Here is a 19,319-nt window from a genome sequence, read left to right on the forward strand (position 1 = left end):
CTCCCTTCCAGCCTGGAAATTTTGGGGGCGAAGTGGCTTATAAATGTCATTATTGACATCGGACTAATAATGAGTGTTTTGGTAAAGTGTGGACTGGCCCGACAATAAATTCCCCAGAGATAAAAGCCACCCACAATGCCTCTCTGCATCTTGGAGAAGCCTGGATGCCCTTGCAACACTGCACGCCGGCCGGTTGTGGAAAGCACGGAAAGATGCACGGAGAAAACATGCGTCTGTAATGTAGTTGTGAGCACTCTTTTTTTGGTTGTTTTTAATCATAATTCCAGCAATTGCATTATTTGGGATCAAATCCCTGTGATATGAAAGTTGGGCCAAAGAGCACATAATACACACGCATTAACATCTGCTCCACCTGTCTTTCCTGGTGAGGCAGAGAAGGTCCTAATTCTCCCCGTTCTGGCTTCTCCTCCTTGCTTGGAGCAGCGGTGGCTCTGCCAACACTGTGGCATGACAGAAAGTCTGCAAGAAGATGGGAACTTGTCCCAAAGGACAGAAAAAAGGACGCGCCGGCCTCCAGATTTTGTTGGGTTGGTGCTGAGGAGGCAGTTTCTCCTGGCTCAGGTGCAGACCCTGAGGTGGGTTCCAGCCTCCCCCAGCCAAAGCCAAGGGTAGAGCCTCTCTCCGGCAGATGGGGACAGAGGGAAAATGAAGATCGTGGCCCAACTATCATCATCGGAGAACACCACCTGGCCCGTAGCATAGTCCAGAAGAACCTGGATCCTCTGGGGCACATGGTCCAGTGGCAGTGGCATGGGGTGAGGAGCCGTGAAGACTCGGTGGTGGCCCATGAGCTTCCCCACTGCCCAGATCTTGTCCTCGGGGCTGAAGGCGAAGCTCCCCGTCCTCCTCACGGACCCCGCAGCCACCCCTACCGCCCACCAGTGTCCTCCCTCCGCCACCTCCACCGCCCAAGTGTGCCGCCCCCCGGTGAAGCCCTTGCCCCCCAGCACACAGCGCTCAGTGTCGAATCGCTCCGGGTGCTGGGACAAAAGCTGCGGCRTCTCCCTCCGTTCCACGCGTCTCCCGTCCGCAGAGAGGTGGAGGAGAGGGTGAGCCGTGTCGGGATCCCACGTCACGTCGGCTGCAGGGGGGAGAGGGAGGCAGAGCATCAGGAGAAGACCCCCTTCCTGCAGGGGTTTTGCAGTATCTGGTGGGATCTGCCCAAGCTTGGTGGGAATCAGGCCATTGCTTTCCTCTGGCTTGTGCCCAGGACCGCAGAAAAGCAGCTCTGAGCTCTTAGGAAATTTCTCCTGAAATTTTCCTGCCTGGGACTTGCATGCTTTTGCTGTCACAGCTGAAAGGCATTTGCCATCACGGTGATCTAGTAAGAGGACGTGCTGTGCCCCTCATGGGACTGGCCAGGGACTCACCCAATATCAGGTTGTGACTGTGTCCAGAACATGGGAAATCAGTCATAATCACCAAATAATTGAGGTGGGACTGGACCTCTGGAGGTCTCCAGGCCAACCCCATAATCACCGAAGAATTGAGGTGGGACCAGACCTCTGGAGTCCAAGCTAACCTCCTGCTCAGAGCAAGTCCAACTAGCCCAGGCTGCTCAGGGTCAGGCTTTGAACACCTCCAAGGGTGGAGATCCAACCATCTCCTTGGACACCCCATATGGGCCGCAATACAACTTCTGCTTTGTTTCAGGAGACACGACGCTTGCTCACCTTTCTGGATGGGCATGACGCGTCTTCTCCACTCTGCAAACCAACCACATGGTGGGAGGTGAGACGCGACCGCGACATATTCCATTTACAGGGTTTTCTTGCCAGTCATCATGCTTTTGGGTTTACAGCGGCAGCAGAAGGTGATGCCAATTACTTCTTTTAATTAATTCTTTTAGTAATGTGTTGCAGTTGCTCAGCTAAGGTGCTACTAATTCCCTAACACGCAGTAATTAAAATGTGGGGAAAAGACAGAGAACAAAGAACCCCCCCCATAGGGCGAAGGCGTTGCAAGCGGGAAAGAGACTTACCAAGTTCTGCAGCTTTTTTGCCTGTAAGAAATAATTCATAAAGAAAAAGCGGTTACAAAAAATGAATTTGCTATTTGGGAAGGACAGATCTGGTCCTGTGCCCTGCTCTTCAGATTGTTTTGTTTGCATCCCATCGCTGGACAACGTTAAATGCGGGGATGCCTCCAGGGAAGGAGTGAAAATCACTATGGACTTTTAGACAATATATTAAATTATTTCCTGTTGCCTTGCGATACGAAACTTTACAGTCTCACTCTTGGCCAACTTCAGATGTGGATATACTTTTCATGAAATCTCATCAGAAGAAAACCCCAAAGAAAACATTGCCATGGGGACACGACTTTGCTGGTTGGAAGTGGGTGGAAGAAAGAGACTCACCCCATTCTGCAGACTGTCTCGCTGGAAAACAAACCACAAAGAATATGTTATCAGCAAAAGAATTTCTATTCCAAGAATTCGGTGCTCTCCCTTTCTTATCCCTATCTGTCATGTCTTTCCCTACAGTGCCTTATGGAAAATGTGTTTCCAAAGAAGATGAAGGGTGAGATGGAAAATTGAGGGAAGTTGGGTCCTCCTGGCTCTTCTTCCTTCCCACGCAACCATCTCTCTTCTTCCTTTTCTCCTTTTTCCTCCCCTTTTCTCTTCACTTGGAGTCTTTAATGCATTTAATACATCTAAGTCACCCATGAGCCCTTTTCAACGTTCTTCTATTTAATTTGTAAGACCTGTGACTCAGGTGTCCTGGTCGCTCTCCTTTCTATTTTCACGCACTTTAAGACAACCTCTTCCCCATCAGACGCGTCCTCCCTCTCCTCCATTAAGATTTTACCTTTAGTTTTAAGCAGGTAAACGATGAGGCCAAGGGACCCCATCCAAGCCACCAGGGCCACAATCAGAGCCACCRTCCAGGGAAACACTCCTAGAGAAAAGGGAGCTGAAAAAAAAAACAGAAAAAATAGAAAATAGTAGAAAAAAATAGTGGAAATCCATCCTTAGAGGCACTGGTCTGMAAAAAGGGAAGGCAGCGGGGAGGTGGGGGTTACAGTGCTAGCTCTACTACTAAACACTGGGGGGAAAATTTGAGGCTTATTCCAATTGTTTGGTCTTAATTTTTGGTTAAGATAGTGTAAGAATACACAGAAATTAGCTTTTTTTTTTGGTCTAAACATGGCTTTTGATAATTGGCCCCTTTCCTAGGGTGAAAAAACCCAGATCTACAGCAATAAGCTGTGCCTCTAAATGCTTCCTCTAGTTCTGCAGGGTCTAATCTGAACTACGCTGTGCTCTGCGGGTGGAAAATGCAGAAAGTTCTCGACATGGCTGCTCCGCAGAGAAAATCATGAGAGCTGAAGCTCTGCTCCATGGCGAAGAGTGGAAGCAAAGAGCAACTGAGCTTATCATTTCCAGGAGGAATTTTCTGGATTTGCTGGCTCTGAGTATTTCTGTGTTGGCAATTTATTTTGATTTTGATGCTCGTTTTGGGAGGTGGGGCCTCCTCCCTGTTTTGTGCACTGGGGAGGTCTTTCTCCACCCTCATTGTGCATTCCCACCTGCATACAGGCTGGTGAGGTCTGACTATTCCTGCTATGGAAAACACCAGTGTCCACATTATGTTTTTGGTGGGTCACAACCCCGCATGGCTTAGGGACACAGAAATGCTTCTCCACTGCTCATGTTCTCCATTGCAATATTTGCTTTGGGGTGTTTTCCATGGAAGAGGGGTAAGACATTTGAATATTTGCATCTTCCCTGTCCCCTTGGGTCCATTCCCACTGCTCCCTTCTGCCAGCCCTTGTGCTGCTGTGGTCTGACAGATTCTGGTGGATCCTGGTGAACTTGGGTTGTTTGGAAACAAACCCCCAAAAGGGGATGAATTCTGTCCTAGTGGCGGTGACCATCTCAGCCTGTCACAGGAATTTGGGTCCAGGAGAAGACATGGGAGCACACGGCCAAGGTGTGTTTATATTTTCAAAAGCATGAAGCTGCTTTAGGGATCCCCTATCATGTTTCCAAATGGGACTCTCTGGAGTTTCTGCTTGGGAATAAATGATCTGGGCAAGGGCATGCAGAAGAGAAACCCCAAGGACCTTCGTCCCCTGGAAACACGGATTTGAGCTACGGACCTGCTACTTCCAGGGTCATCGTGGCACGTTCATAATCAGAACCATCTTGAACAAAACAGACGTACTGGCCTTCATCGGCGTGCCTGACTGTGGTGATGCTCAGTGCTGCACTCCCACTGGCGAGACCCTCTTTGGACAGGCCTGTCCTCCCACGGTAGCTCGGCCCTTGCTCCTCGTGCCGGTCCTGCCCGCTGCCGTAGTGGTGCACAACATCAGCAACTCGGGTCCACCTCACTGTCATGTTAGCAGCGCTCCTCCGGGGATGCAGGCTGCAGGGTAACACGATGCCCTGGCCTGCGACCGCTGCCACGGGGCTGGTGGGTCCTGCCAGTGTGAACGGGGCTGTGGAGAGGAGCAGGGCAGAACTGTCAGGGCAAACGTGGGCACCTGCATGAGGCTCGTCTGCATCTCCCTTCTGCAATGTCATGTAATCTCAAGCCAGGCCATCAGGAGCAAGAAGCTGGAGGAGATATTCACAGAATCACAGAATGGTTGAGGTTGGAAGGGACCTCTGGAGACCATCTAGTCCAAATCCCCTGCTCCAGCAAGGTCACCTAGAGCACGTTGTCCAGGACTGTGTCCAGACAGCTTTTGAATATCTCCAAGGATGGAGACTCTACAACCTCTCTGGGCAAGGAGGAGCTGAAGTCCAGTTCAAACCCTGCTGAAACCAGGGGAATGACTCTTGGTGCTTTTGGGACCCTGTGGCGGACTTGCTCTCCTTTGCTATTTAAGGTTTGAAGAATGCATCTCAGTGCTGCCCTTCCCAATGCTTTGGATGGAGATAGTCAAAACCCGTCCGGACAGCGTCCTGGGCAAGGTGCTCTAGGTGACCCTGCTTGAGCAGGGGGGTTGGACTAGATGATCTCCAGAGGTCCTTTCCAACCTCAGCCGTTCTGTGACTCTGTGAATGAGGTTTGAACCTTGAAAGGGATTTGGGACCCAACCTTAAAAGCTGATGGCAAAAAGAGGCTTCATTCCTTATTTTTTGGTTACTTGAGTGGTGGAGATCATGTACAATCTCAGATAAAGGCGAATTGATCCTCTAGGAGCCTGCAGGAGCAGTGAGGACACCTACCTGCTTCCAGCTTTGGAATGAGGGAAGCTGTGAAATACATGATGAAGCCAGGCAGGGGAGACTTGATGTCCAAACTCCTGCAGAAGGAGAGAAACCACATCTTCCCTGCGCATCAACCTAGTGAGAAGAGAGGAGGAAGCAAAGAAAACAGAGTGATTACGGCAATTTGATGTGCAGGCAGTACCAGCACCACCTTATTTCTTTTCCCTGACTTACTGCAAGACCTGCTGGTTTTCCACCTGTGCTTTTTGCTTTGCTAATGCAAGGCTACAGGTAAAGCAAAGCCAGCGGTGACAGCACTCTGATGGGGCAAGAGAAAGAAGGATAAATCACATCATTTATTTGTACTGCAATAAGGCCTGGAAGGCGAAGACTGTGTGTTTCTTGGGGGGGTTTCGCTGCAAGCATGCTTGACACTGTCAGACCATGACCCTGGGAGGCCACTGGGGCAGGAGGGATGGTCCCCTGGGCAGGGGACTGCACACAGGCTTGACTGCGGTTCACAAATTATGGTTTTGCGATGTCTTCTGCCTGCTCCCTCAGCCTTCTCCAGTGCTCTCCCCTTCCTAAAACAAAAGCCGGACACCCATTTTTGGAACCACTCCCTTATTCATAACCCGTAAACCGCATGCCATTAAAATCACTGTTTCCATGCATGTGACAGTAATGGCAAGGAATGCAGCCGAATTCATAATGTCTGTATGTGTAAGACACAAAGAAATTGTTCATATGAAGAAACGGACATCGGCTGCCTCCAGGGGAAGAAAACTCAGCAAATGATGTCAGCAGCGGAAAAGGGCAAAGGTCTTCGGTGCATTGCAGCCAGAGAGAGAGAGACGGAAACCGCAGGGAGCTGGAGAAGTTGCTTTAAGGGCTGCTATTTCCTCCTCTCAGCTATAAAGGGAGTCGGGACGACCTGCTCCTGGGGGAGGTGAACAGCCAAAGCTGGGTGAGACCCAACTCCCAGCTCTACCCACTTTGCTCCTGTGCAACAGCTCCCCACGCCAGTGCACGTGTGCCGCATTTGCAGGCAGAGGGGGCAATTAGGATTTTTATGATTTTTTCTATACATGAGCAGTAGAAGCAATAAGCACTTGTTGCAGGGAGGCATTTCCAGGCAGAAAATTGTCCCTTACCAGTTCGGTGCTCCTGGAAACTGCAGTCACTTCTCAAATTCTCCAGTTTTTGAGTGTTTGGTGACTTTCCGTTAGCAAGTCATAGTCGCCACTAAAGAAATGTTTTTGCCTCTTCAGCACTTGCCACAGATAAAAAATGAAGATTAAAGTGATCAAGCGGGTGGGGACATTACTGCCGCACTTTCCAGCCTGGCTGCGTGGGGAGATTAGAGCCTGCTCATATGGGAGCAGCCACTTCCAGTGGCTCAGCAGCTTGGCCAGACCTTTCCTTGCTTTGCTCCACCTGGTTGAGTGGTGGCAGCAATTTTGCTGAGGGATCGGCTGATGATGGCTAATTTGCTTTATTTTTGCTTATCTTGGTGTGGGGGCACCCTGGTTTTATGACTCAAACACAGAAGCGGAGCCTGGCGCAGTAGCAGAGGCCTTGCAAAGTGGTGACGCGGAAGAGCACAGACATGGGACTATAATGATGGGGCACTGCCTTGGCACTGGTAACCATGCGGCTACGAGCACCTCACCCACGGGCAGTTAAAGAAACGCAAAATTGGGCAAAAGTGGTTTAGGGGTAACAAGGAGAGCAAAGAAATAGCATCTAACATGCATAAAAGGCACCGTATATAGCAAATACAGACGCAACACGGAGCTGCCGACCAAAAAAGAATGAGCAAAGGTGCAAAAGCGAATAACATTTATAACATTAGCAAACATATAAAAATGAGCTGTGACATCCCAGTGCCACCAAAATGAAACCCTTGAGCTCAGGACCCTGAGGAGCAGCACAAGGTGCAAGTACAACCGCAGGAAAAGAGGTAGAAAGCATGAAATGTGTGTAATTTTAACTGCATTATTCCTTCTTTTTCTGTAATAATTAGATCTGGACTGATAATAAGACCTTTGTGATTTTGGTTATACTAAGTTCTTGGCTTTATTTATATGCAAGGTGTGCATTCTCTTTGCCCAGAAACAAGATTTTGAGCATAATAAATTGGTGGAGGATGCAGCAGCTGTCCTTTTTGGGCAGGCTTTTCTGCAAAAACACAGAAAGCCAGGCACGTTTGTAAGAGCGCCAAGAAAAACAAAGCAAAAGAAAACATGGCAATTAAGAGCAAAAGCAGTGCATTTTTCTGACCCCAGACCACACACACATCCCCTGCCACGTTTTTGCAAGAAATGTCAGAGCTGAGGAACGGGGTTATTCAGTGAGGACCAAACCCTTGGGACTGGGATCCTTCCAAAAGCATTGAGCAAGCTGAGCAAGAATTTGCAGAATTAAAGAAAACTGCCAAGTTCCAATTTTTCTCCCAGAAAGTGTGGGCAGTGTGGTTAGCAAATGGACTAGGGAGGGAAAATCGGAATATAAAGACAGGAAATGCAAACCAGAAATTGAAATAGAAACCTACTGAACTAGCTAGAAGAGGGCAAAATTCAGGAAGGAGTTGCAGCTCTATGACAGTTATACAGCATTAAGAAGCATGTGAACAAACCCAGGCAATTATGGGCGAAAAACAGGAATTAAAAGCCAAACTAACTCTCATATCAGGGAGTCGCTGCTGCGCCAGCCGCAGTGAGCGGGAACGGGTATGTGGGCTTTCGGAGGAAGGTCGGAAATTGGAAAATTGTGTCATGAAAGTGGAGAAATATATTTTAGAGCAGAAAAAGTTATTAGGTTCTGTTGGTGGTATTTTAAATAACGCAAGTGGACCAGCCCCAAATTCTTACCAGGCTGCATTTAAAAAAGCTGTTGCTGATGACCTGAGTGTGGGATGTGTTAGAGATCCGAATACGAGAGTCATCTGGGGGAAAATGAATAATCATAAACTAATGGAAACTGTCAGGAAGAGGAAGAACCTTGAGCCAATGCATACTGTTTCCTTTGCTAAATCAGAAGAAATGGGGAAAAGACAGAAAAGGAGGGTGACAAGGTAAAAAGAATAAGAGATTGCCCCGGCAGTATTAAAAAGACCTGCAGTGAGGAAGCAGCAGTGGGACCAAACACAAGGTGTGCTTCCTCTTTGCCCCCAAAACAAGATTTTGAGCAAGATTTTGAGTAAGAAAGCACAGAAAGACTGGCTGCAGCAGAGCCCATGGCTGGCAGGGAGGAGAGACACAATGTTAAAACCAGTCGTGGGTTGGGAAGGGAAGAGCTCCAGCCAACGCCATGTTTCAGGGCTGTGTTGCTGTGGCAGAAGTAACAAGCCTGGAGCAAAAAATAGTCAAAAAAGGGGAGGAACATGGAAAAAATATTGAGCTCACAGATCTAGTTTTGAGCTAATTATYGCAGTAACCATGAGCCTGAGGTGGAAGCATTGAAGTTGGGTGGCTGTTGCATGAGAAGGGCTACCACGGAGCCATTTATCCTGGGGTTCAGATCCCAATGATTATTCAAGGCCATCCAAAGATAGGCAGCTGGAGAGAAGACAGACCCTTTGCAGCAACCTACATGATGTCAAGAAAACTTATTTCTGTGCTAATAATTCATACTCTCGTGTTGGTTTTCTGGGGAAATGTGGTGTAAAGCACTGTGCCTGCACTGTGTGGCAATGGTGACTGCAGTGGATGGTGTGGGAAGCTCTCAGATGGGTCCATAACAGCCCCTAAACATGTGAGCAGGGATGGTTACAGATGRGGGCAGGCAGCAGCAGATCCAGTGAGACCCAGGTCATCAGAGACCCCAAGGATTGGGCAAATTGCCCCRGGAAGGATGCTCCAAAACACTGTTTTTTCTCAGAGCACCCTGACATGGGGAAACAGTGCATGGAAATGAATACAACTCTTTTGGATGCTCCCTTTGGTGCCATCTCTGCTCACTAACCCTCACCAGATGCCTCCTTCATGGACACCAGGCAGCAGAGCCTCCCCCACCCTCTAAAGTGGAAGCACATTTGGGAGAACTTCCCCATCTTTGCAAAGACCCTAGTAACCACAKCATGAACAGTTTGGAAAAAAGAAACCAAATGAAAAAATGCACAGAAACGATGGAAGTGATCTGGAGCTATCCTCTTCAACCAGCACCCAAAGAAGCTGCCACTAGGACCAGGAGCAAACGTCACCCTTTGCAGACATAGATACTGCAGGAAAAGAGCTCAAAGCGCTCCCAGGGGAAGTGTAAAGTCCTTTATTTAGAGCCCAGTGCTTGCCCGCGCTCACACCAGGAGACAGTCCTGGTAGCTTGGAAGACGATCTCTTTTGAACAGCCTCTCCCACCCAACACAACCAGAAGAAGCATGGCAAGAAAGGCCCAGCACTGGCTATCAACTCTCCCCATTAACTGTTGAAGCGAGGGACATATGCTCCCAGGGTCGGGAAAGATACAACTGCAAGAAAGATCACATCRCAAACTGGCCCAACTTGGTCCCATTTGCGGGCAGAAGTGGCGGCTGGAGGGTTTCCCCTGCTTCATCTCAGTGCTTGCTGGCTGCCCATTGTTTGACAGATCAATCCAAAAACACTGATCTTCCAGGGTCATCGAATTGATTCAGGAGGAAGTCTTCAAGAAAGATGTCCTTGAGAAGCAGCGAGACCATGAAACGACCAAGGCCAGACTCATACAGGTCCTCTGAGAGGCATTTCAGGGAGACAATCTGAGCCAGCTTTTACCCCACACCCAGAGCCAAAGATGGATCTTCTCCCCCCTGAACGAGGCTAGTGGGAAAGTGAAGATGGGGGCATCAGTCTCTGCATTAGAAAAGGCCACCTGCCCCTTGTCGTACTCCAGGGACACGCGGATCCTTCTGGGGATGAAGCTCTGTGGCAGTGGGGTGCGTTCAGGGGAGGTGAGAGCCCGAAACACATCCTCCAGCTTCACCACCGCCCAGACCCCCTCCTTGGGGCTCAGGTAGGTTCGCCCCTTCCTCTTCAGAGAGGCCCTGGCCAGTCCCACGCCCCAGCTCTTCCCACTGCCCACTGTCACTTCCCAAGCATGTCTGCCCGCAGCGAAGCCCTCGCGGCCCAGCACGCAGCACCACGTGTCGAATYGCTCTGGCCTCTCGGGCCGCTCTTGCTGCTCTTCTCCCCACCTCACGCCTCTGCCATCTTCGGAGAGGAGCAGCCAAGGGTGAGCTGTGTCCGGATCCAGGGTCATGTTTGCTGCGAGAGAGAGAGCAAGGTCAAYGGATTGGGGCAGAGCTTGGCTTGGGGTGGTGGCAGGGACCTACCCAACGGGGAATGTCTATGTCCTCCTGCCGGGATATGGTCCTCAAAGAAGAAAGAAGGAAAGAAAGAATGAAATTAAAGCTCAGCAGGAGACACAATCCATACAGGAAGGGTCAAGGTTGCTCTTGTCTGTGGTCAGGTCTCTGCCTCCATGGCTGAGACTGAAGAGCAAGCAGAAGAGTAGGCATGATGTGAGCACTGCTGCTCCTGACAGTCCAAATCCCTGGCAGGGTCACGAAGGCCTTGCTCAGGGAGGGAGTCTGGCATCAGRCACCTCCCAAACAGCAAAGCCGGAGCAGGAACAAGCAGGAGGACGGAGAGTGAGGGAGAGAATGTGAAAGGACATGGCGAGAATAAGAGGTGACCCACTGGAGAAGACAGACATATAATTTGCCCCAGTTGTCCCTTCGGTTGGGCAGATTTCTACATAAAAGATGGGACATTACTATATCTTTATARGATCATTTCCTTCGCTATAAAATGCAGCAGCTTGAGAAAGGACTTGGCTCAACACTGTGTTTTGTCACTGGAGGTGGGTCCAAGAACACTACATCAGATCCACCCTTTGCTCTTTTACATGACCTGACTCCGGGACCATGCTTGGTGCCGCAAGAAGCTGCAGCCAAGCCAAGTTTCATCCCACCATCTTGATTTTCTCCACCGTTTTTTGCTTCCCCTCCCCCAAGTGCTTGGGGATTGGGGATTTTCTCCAGGCTGTGAACATCTCCCATGCAGCCAGCGGGGAGGAGAAGAACAGGAGGAGGTGAGAATTAAAACCAGGCAGAAAAAGGGGGGTTTTGGTTCCCAGGGAGCCGTGAGTGGGCAGGGGAAGCAAACTCTCCCCCGGCCCTGCTGATGCAACAGGAGCTGCTCGCGGGAAGCTCCTGAACGTGCTTTAAATTACCTTTTCCCATTTTGTCCACAAATCTCCGCCACTCTAAAATTAAAAACAAAACAAAACAAAAAAAAMCAACAGATGAAAAGTGATCTGAACACGCTCGTTCCACTTGACTAGTTTATCGCTATGTCACTAAGGCAATTACAATGCATTGGGTGGATTCAGGTTACACTGCTCTTTCAGGTGCTGAATTCACCTCCCTTTTCCTATGCCTTGCCTCATTGCCTCCGGAATTACCCTGACCAACCTTGTCTCTCCAGATCAGCAAGTTGGGTGAGCAACAAAAACAAACASACGCGACTATTTATAGCCCTTGTCCTTTTCCCATCGGAATCCGCGACCAAATTCCACTGAATTCAGGACAGTAAACATAGGCAGAAGAGGGGAGGAAAGCCTAATTTCTGCATTTATCTCTTCTTGGAGTCACAAAAGTAGTATTTGCTCCTCCCCAGAGTACATAAGCCTGATAAAATGGGGGGGGGGGTGCTTATCCTTCACATCCACTTTTGACTGTATTCTGCTAAAACAGCTGGGCTTTCATTTTCAAAATAAAGGAATTTTAGCTCTTCCTCCAGCATTATGCAGTAACTCAGGCTTTGCCTAGCTAACAGGAAGTTAATTGGTATTAAAGAACCAAACATTGCCCCCCCCCCCCAAAAAAAAAGGAGACAGCTAGGTGACAACTTGCAGAGGAGTATCAGCAATGCTTCAGCTGTACATTTATGGATTTACTAAGTCTTGAATTTTGAAAATCTCCCTTGCAAGAGCAAGGGCAGCACTGGGCAGGGACTTGGACCTCCAGTTGTTGCTGCAACGCTAAAGCACCTCAATAATGGTCAGACCAAGAGTGACCCCGGAGCTTCCMATGGCTGCGTTCGCTCCGACACACTCAGGGCACTGGACACCCAAGCATGATGGGGATGGACATGTCCCACCTTCCCGCAAGGCCCCAAACCTCAATTACCTCTTCCTTATTTTTCCCTTTCACTCTTTTGACTCAAGAGCTTCAGGAATCCAAGAAAAGTCAATTTCCCAGCTCATTCGTGCTTCCCATTTAGTGTTGCATTTGTTTTAGAAGATAAAGCTCATGATCCTGCGCATCCCTTGTACCTTGATGGGTTTGCTAAAGGCCGATAACCCAGATCCTCCTCTCTCGAAACTGGGTTAAGCTTTTACCTTTGGTCTTTGACAGATACGCAATGAAGCTGACGAAACCAAACACTGTCAGGATCATGGCAGGAACAGCCATCCCTGGATAGGCATCTTGTAAAAAGTCTAAAAAAGGAAAAAAAAACAAAAACAGCAAGGGAAATATCCCCAAATTGCTCCATTTTAAGGTTTAACCTACGACATGCAAGGATTCCTCTCTTTCTCTACYAGCTGCAGCAATGAACCAGGTTTCCTCAGGAGAGAGAAACGGTGCTAAGTGAGTGCATCCTACAGACCTGATGGGGACCAGAGTGCTGAATCCCAGCTCCCGTGAGTCTTCACAGTGCTACGCTGTGTAAAATTGTCTTATTTCTCATGTCAGGGTGACCTGCGGCCCACCACCTTCCTTCTTCGTCTTGTTCGTCTCGCAAAGCTGAATGGGACATTTCAAGACTCACTGACCAAAGGATTTAGATGCTGCCCTGTTCGTCTGTTGCAAAAGTGTCTTCACTTGAGCTACTGATTTGCAGTACTATAGAAATTTAGTCTGGACAGGTTTTTGCTCTCCGGTTGACACCTTGTTGCTAAACTTAGCCATGAAGCTACACCCAAGCAACCACCAGTAGGAATATTTCACCACCAAATACACACTCAGACCTTTGAAATCCCAGATCCCAGCCACAAATCTCTGGAGAAACCCTAGCTTTCCCCAAATCTCACCCTGCCTGTCTGTGGAGCACCATGTTGGGGTAACCAACCTGAGGTTTGAAAAGCCGTTTCCATTTCTTGGTTGAGGTAGGTGTTCCTCACGACGCAGGACATGTTCTTCGTGGTGTTTCCCGTTATAACAAGGGTGCTTCGCACTTCAAAGAGGCCTCTCTCATCCTGGGAATGTGTTTGGGACTGTGGCAGTAAGAGCTGATGGTTGGGATCCCTCCACACCACCCGGGGCTGCGGGTACCAACCAGCTGATCGACACACAGCTCTGATGCCTCCTTGGTAGCTCTCCATGGAGATGTAAGGAGCAGACCCCGTGGCTAGGATGACACATGCACACACAGAATTGGGGTTAAATGGGGCTCGTTTTCAAAAGGGATATTTATTCTCAGATTTCAGAAACTGCAGCAATGCAGAGTTTCAATTATTTTGCATGGGGGCGAACTAGAAGAATAAGTTTTTCAGTCTTATTCCAACCCAATATTTACTTAGAGATAATGCTTATATTTTAGAATCAGATGTGCTTCATAGTTACTTRTCTTAGAGAAAGACAATAGCTCAGAGGAAAAAAATAAACCCCCTTGAAATGGAGCAAAACCTCCAGTGATGTCACCCACCATCATCTCTGTACGATCCTACAGATAAAGAGTTGAAATGACCAAAAATCCGCTCAGTCCTGGGTGAGGTATTTGATGCCTGCACCTGCCCTGGACCCTCTTGCACAAAAACCAGAGAGGTGTCTCAGGTGAGACCAAACAGAAGCTTTCTTTTAAAAGTTGCAAGGAGCTTCAGGAAAGGCCATGTCCAGCCAAGGTATCTAAAATCAAATTTTAAGGGTTCTCCCTCCAAGACTGTGCAGCCACGGGCTACAAACCTGTCACCTTCAGTTCCAGCCGGGCACCTTCATATTTGATCCCATTTTGAACCAAGCAGGTGTAGTGTCCCTCGTCGGAGGGTCTGACTCTGGAAAGCCTCAAATCTGCGTGGCCCCCATACATCCGGCGCTTCAGCAGCGCTGTCCTTTGGCGGTGTCCTGGCACGCTGTCCCTGTCCGTCCCTGTGTGACTGTGATGCCACGGCCAGGAGTGCGGCACCCACAGCCAGGTCACCTCCACGGGCCGAGGGCTACTGGCTAGGGCAAGGCGGCAGGGCAGTACGGTGTCTGCCCCGACGGTGACGAGGAGGATGGGGCTGTCTGCTCCTCGCCGTGAAAATTGAGCTGTGGGACAGAGCAGGATATTGGGCCAAATGTGGCGGTGAGGAGGGCATGCACGCATTTAATGCAAAGCTCAAAAGGGTGCCATTAGATGTGCAGCCTACGCGCAATGGTCCCTACGGCCCACCATGAACCACCATGGTCCCTGTGGTCTACCATGAACCAATATGGTCCCTGTATACCACCATGAACCACCACGGTCCCTGCAGTCCACCATGAACCACCATGGTCCCTGCAGGCTGGAAAAGGAGCAGACCGAGGAGGAACGCGAGGGGACGTCATGTCCCCTGCTTCCTTCCTCAGTCATCTGCCCAAATTAAATCTGTTTCACATCTTTAAATCTTTATGAGTCCACCATAAAACCGTGACATGCTGAATTTCTCAGCGCCTTTGACATTTAAATGTATTTAAGTTGCATAGGACGCAGCCAACCCACGGCAAAAGTGCAGGGTCCTACCTGCCTCCAGCTTGGGAATGCAGAGCATCAGGAAGCAGATAACGACACAAGGCAGAGGGCAGCTGGCATGGAAAAACAAAAGAAGCTTCATCCTCGCAACCATCTGACCTACTAAAGAGGAAGAGGTTGGGAGAAAAAAAAAAAAAGAAAACAACGGGTGACGCAGATGTGGGAAGAACAGAAAGATAAGGAAGGACAGTGTGTCCGTGGAGAGGGGGGTTTAAAAATGCTTAGCTGATCTCTGCAGTCGCTGTATTTAAACACGGCGACAGCTTTGCTTTGAGCAGACTGCAAAGCCTGAAGGGAGAAAAATAAAGCAGGAAAAAATCCCATCACAGAAAATATACGGATCCTGAGATTTTTTCCCACAGGTTGCTGGCCCAAACAGTGACAAGGAACCTGGGTAGGAGTTTCAAGCCCGGGCTCCCTCTTTCCCCGCTCCAGCATGTTCCTGTACCTGGCTCAGCTCCCTGGGCTCCAGCACTCCCGTGCTCTGCAGCCACTCATTGGGGGTCCTGCGGTCACCCCAGGGGTCCCAGATCCATTGGGGTCCTGGACCCATTTGGGGTCCTTCAGTGGCCTTGGTGGTCATGGACTTGTTGCGGTCCTGCACCTGTTGGGGGTTCCGCAGCCACCCCAGGGGTCCTAGACCCCCACCCCACATCGGGGACTCCCCGAGCCTGGGGAACCCTTGGTGGATCTGGGACTCCCATGCGTTCAGGACCTCTGGGTGGCTGTGGGACCCCCAGTGGGTCCAGGACCCCTGGGGTGGCTGTGGGACCTCTAACAAGTCCAGGACATCTACGGGTCCAGGACCCTGGGTAAGTGCAGGACTGGCAACGGGTCTGGGACCCCCACAGCTGTCAGGGATCCTGCAGCCATGGGGGGGGGGGTTCCCACAGCTGTCAGGGGGCCCTGAAACACTCGGGGGTGGGGGTCCTGGACCCGTTGGGGGGTCCCGCAGCCATTGGGGGTCCCAGACCCGTCAGGGGTCTCCCAGGGCTGGGGAGTTTCGCAGCCGTCAGGGGTCCTGCAGCCACTGGGGGGGGGTCCTGCAGCTGTTGGGGGATCCCTAACTTCTCAGGGGGCTGCAGCCCCCGGGAAGGGGTCCTGGAGCTGTCAGGGGTCCTGCACCCACCAGGGGTCCTGCAGCCGTCGGGGGTCCTGAAGCCACTGGGGGGGTCCCGCAGCCATTGGGGGGGGACCTGCAGCCGTCGGGGAATCCCTAACTTCTCAGGGGACCTGCAGCCCCCCCGGGGGGGGTCCCGGAGTCATTGGGGGGGGGTTCCCGCAGCCATCGGGGGTCCCGTAGCCGTAGGGGGGTTCCGAACCTCTCAGGGGTCCCACAACCATCGCGGGGGGGTTCCACAGTCCCAGAGGGTCCCGGAGCCGTCAGGGGGTCCCGGAGCCGTTGAGGATCCCAGAGCTGTTGAGGGTCCCGGAGCCGTCGAGGGTCCCGGAGCTGTCGGGGGTCCTGCAGCCTCAGAGGGTCCTGCAGCCGTCGGGGGTCCTGGAGCCGCCGGGGGGGTCCTGGAGCCGCCGGGGGGGGGTCCCGGAGCCGTCGGGGGTCCCTGAGCTGTCGGGGGTCCTGCAGCCTCAGAGGGTCCTGCAGCTGTCGGGGGTCCTGGAGCCGCCGGGGGGGTCCTGGAGCCGCCGGGGGGGTCCTGGAGCCGCCGGGGGGGGTCCCGGAGCCGTCGGGGGTCGCAGAGCTGTCGAGGGTCCCGGAGCCGTCGGGGGTCCCGGAGCCGTCGAGGGTCGCAGAGCTGTCGAGGGTCCCGGAGGCGTCGGGGGATCCCGGAGCCGTCGAGGGTCCCGGAGCCGCCGGGCACCCGCCGCCTTTCCCCGCAGCGGCGCTCGCTCCTTTCGCACCGCAGACCAGAAAGCGAAAGCGAAAGCGCCGAGCGCTGCCCCCTCCCCGACCCAGCCCCCCAGGGGCCGCCGGGTGCCCGTGGGGGTTCCCCCCCCCGGGTACAGATTTGCCTTTCGGCGCGCTGCTAGAGGAGTTTGCACTTCCAAATTATTTAATTTGCGGAACAATAATCACTGCTTTTTTAACGGGTTAAGGTACCCACTTGGGCCTTCCGCCAGGCCATTTTTTTCCCCCGGTTGTGACAGGGATTTTGGGAGGAAGACGTAGAGGTTTGGCTCTTCCCAAGCCAAAGAAGYGCTGCCAGGAATTTGCTGCAATAGCGGCAGAGGCCGTGGGAATTGCTGGGTTGTGACTTGCTGCTTGGCAGCGGTGCCGGGGTGGGACGGTACACGGTGTTGCGCTGCTTGCAATCGCTCCACTTGTTTAAATAACCACAGTTCAAGTGCTGGTCAAACAGGTAAAGGTGAAACTAAACCCCATCCCGCGAGACCTTGCTGGCAGATGGAAAGTGCTTTTTTTTTTTTTTTTTTTAACGCTTTGGCTCCATCTGGGCCTGCGTAAAATGCTGCAATGCAAAAAGGGGGAGGGGGGAGGCGAAGGGGACCATGTTACAGACAGAAACAGCGCATGGGATTTGGGATAAAAACTCTGGTGAGAAGCTGGAAGGAAAACACGCCTGCCCAATGCACACGGCARCGAGGGCTGGAAAGGGGGCAGGGAGCCGCTCTGAAGGTATGGAAAAGAAAAGAAGTGTTATCAGGAGCTCCAGCTCCCTTTGGAGAAGCTYGCAGTCCCCTATACCTGTTTTCTATGGCTATATCCCTATCGCTACAGGGAATATTCCCTATATCCCTTTAGCTCTAAGGAATAGCTGTAGAGGAGCTATATCCATATATATATGCCTATAGCTATAGAGAATAGCTATAGAGGAGCTACATCTCTCTATATCCCTATAGCTCTAGGGAATGGCTATAGAGGAATGTGAGCTATAGGGGATATTCCCTATATCCCTCTAGCTACGGGGAATAGCTATAAAGAGCTTGAGCTATAGGGAGTATTCCCTCTATCCCTATAGCTATAGGGAATAGCTATAGAAGAGCTATATCCCTATATATCATGTTTTTGGCAAGGAGGAGCCCCGTGGCCACTGGCGGTCCCACCACGTCAGGGACACAGTGCAAGCCACGAGTTGCTCCCAACGTAGAGCCATGGGTGCAGGGTCTCGCTGGGGCACAGGAGCAGGGAGAAAGTGAAGATGGGGGCTCCGTCCTCGGCGTCAGCAAAGGCCACCTGCCCGCTGGTGCAGTCCAGGGACACCCGGATGGTCCTGGGGGGCTGGTGGAGGTGCAGGGGGGTCCAGTCGGGGTGGGTGAAAGCGTGGTACTGCCYGAACCACTGCCCCACGGCCCAAATCCCCTCTTCGGGGGAAAGCTGGAGGACGCCTTTCCTCCGGATGTATCCTCCAGCCACCCCAGTGGCCCACCAGTCCCCGCCGTCGGCCACCGCCACCTCCCAGTGGTGCTGCCCCACAGTGAAGCCTGGGCAGCCCAGCACACAGGGCTCGGTGGTAAACCTCTCCGGGCCATCAGGCAGCGAAGCCCACATGTCTCCCCGCCTCACACCTCGCCGATCTGCTGCCAGGACCAGGAAGGGATTGGCAGTGCCCGGGTCCAGGGTGACATCCACTGGGGACAGAGGAGGAGAAGACCGTTAGGAGGGGCAGTCCTGGAGAAGGTGGGACACATGGTGGCCCATGTCTGCCCCGGCAAGAGAAGGCACCTCCTTGCGTCTCCAGCATGGGGTGGGAAAACCCCTGGCACTGGATTGCCCCAGTCTCGGTGACACCTGATGCTCCCAGGTGTGTCTGGGCACAACCCAGCTCAGATAGATGTCAATCCATGCCCCCAAATTTCCTCTTTCTCCTAGTGGGCCATGGAGGGAGCTTGGATGTCTCTGGCATGGGGTCGACAGGGGTATCCAGCTGGGATGTTGCAGCCACCACATCTCAACCTCATGGCAAGCCCAGGCCAGGACAAGGCCCAAGTGCATTGACCCGCAATGGCTCTTCCACATCAGAGACAGAAAGCAACTTTTTCCCAAGCAGAGGGCAACACCCCTCTTCTTCCCTTCTTGGAACTCACCTTTCTCACTCATCTCCTCCACTTCATTAGCCTGGGCCTCCCCCTCTTCTAGCTCCAGCTCAGGTACCTGCATGTCTGCAGAAAATCCACAGGACGTTGATCAACAGGATTCCCAAATGGAAGTGGATGGCAAGACTCAGTGCTGAATGGTGAGAGAAGTGGAGGGAATGATGGAAGAGTCACAGCATTTGAGCTCTTTTTAGACAGCCAGTGGTCCCCTGTSGGATGACTCCAGGAAAGTAGATTGTTGGATGGGTCCTTCTGCCTTCATCTTGGCGACAGCTCCCCACGCTCTGACATGGTTGTGGGATCTCATTTAATCCTTGCGTTGCACATCTCCATTTTGCCTGTCTTGGGATTCCCCTCCCGGAGTTACTGCA

The 19,319-nt window shown here is 51.7% G+C and overlaps 3 protein-coding genes and 1 long non-coding RNA gene across 8 annotated transcripts; 1 reads left to right on the forward strand and 3 right to left on the reverse strand.

Moving 5' to 3' along the window:
* Nucleotides 1-234: 234 nt before the first annotated feature.
* LOC112962396 (butyrophilin subfamily 3 member A3-like) lies at nucleotides 235-6,447 on the reverse strand. 3 transcript variants are annotated; one of them, XM_026058482.1, is made up of 8 exons: nucleotides 6,340-6,447; nucleotides 5,204-5,320; nucleotides 4,126-4,467; nucleotides 2,832-2,936; nucleotides 2,381-2,401; nucleotides 2,003-2,023; nucleotides 1,695-1,727; nucleotides 237-1,102 (listed from the first exon to the last, which is right to left on the reverse strand). In XM_026058482.1, exons 2-8 carry the CDS (start codon nucleotides 5,301-5,303, stop codon nucleotides 579-581), a joined length of 1,146 nt encoding a protein of 381 aa, XP_025914267.1. In that variant the 5' UTR covers nucleotides 5,304-5,320; nucleotides 6,340-6,447; the 3' UTR covers nucleotides 237-578. The 3 variants fall into 3 exon arrangements, with proteins under 3 accessions (XP_025914269.1, XP_025914267.1, XP_025914268.1); XM_026058483.1 differs by lacking the exon at nucleotides 1,695-1,727; XM_026058484.1 differs by lacking the exons at nucleotides 5,204-5,320; nucleotides 6,340-6,447 and having other exon boundaries at nucleotides 235-1,102; nucleotides 4,191-4,279.
* A 611-nt stretch (nucleotides 6,448-7,058) lies between these two features.
* Nucleotides 7,059-9,672, forward strand: LOC112962398. Its single transcript, XR_003252293.1, has 2 exons — nucleotides 7,059-7,148; nucleotides 9,068-9,672. It is a non-coding gene; the product is annotated as an uncharacterized LOC112962398 (long non-coding RNA).
* On the reverse strand, nucleotides 9,440-16,509 carry LOC112962395 (butyrophilin subfamily 1 member A1-like). 3 transcript variants are annotated; one of them, XM_026058480.1, is made up of 7 exons: nucleotides 16,260-16,509; nucleotides 14,929-15,036; nucleotides 14,130-14,474; nucleotides 13,297-13,575; nucleotides 12,566-12,664; nucleotides 11,396-11,428; nucleotides 9,440-10,425 (listed from the first exon to the last, which is right to left on the reverse strand). In XM_026058480.1, exons 1-7 carry the CDS (start codon nucleotides 16,279-16,281, stop codon nucleotides 9,908-9,910), a joined length of 1,404 nt encoding a protein of 467 aa, XP_025914265.1. In that variant the 5' UTR covers nucleotides 16,282-16,509; the 3' UTR covers nucleotides 9,440-9,907. The 3 variants fall into 3 exon arrangements, with proteins under 3 accessions (XP_025914265.1, XP_025914264.1, XP_025914266.1); XM_026058479.1 differs by having other exon boundaries at nucleotides 14,929-15,039; nucleotides 16,260-16,507; XM_026058481.1 differs by lacking the exon at nucleotides 16,260-16,509 and adding an exon at nucleotides 15,386-15,814 and having other exon boundaries at nucleotides 14,929-15,039.
* Nucleotides 16,510-16,923: 414 nt separating this feature from the next.
* LOC112962397 (thaicobrin-like) lies at nucleotides 16,924-19,309 on the reverse strand. Its single transcript, XM_026058485.1, has 2 exons — nucleotides 18,940-19,309; nucleotides 16,924-18,483 (listed from the first exon to the last, which is right to left on the reverse strand). The coding sequence occupies exons 1-2, from the start codon at nucleotides 19,010-19,012 to the stop codon at nucleotides 17,963-17,965; spliced, it is 594 nt and encodes a 197-aa protein (XP_025914270.1). The 5' UTR covers nucleotides 19,013-19,309; the 3' UTR covers nucleotides 16,924-17,962.
* Between the last annotated feature and the right edge of the window lie 10 nt (nucleotides 19,310-19,319).

Source organism: Apteryx rowi, unplaced genomic scaffold, assembly GCF_003343035.1.
Source record: "Apteryx rowi isolate R43461 unplaced genomic scaffold, aptRow1 scaffold_1473, whole genome shotgun sequence".
NCBI lineage: Eukaryota > Metazoa > Chordata > Aves > Apterygiformes > Apterygidae > Apteryx > Apteryx rowi.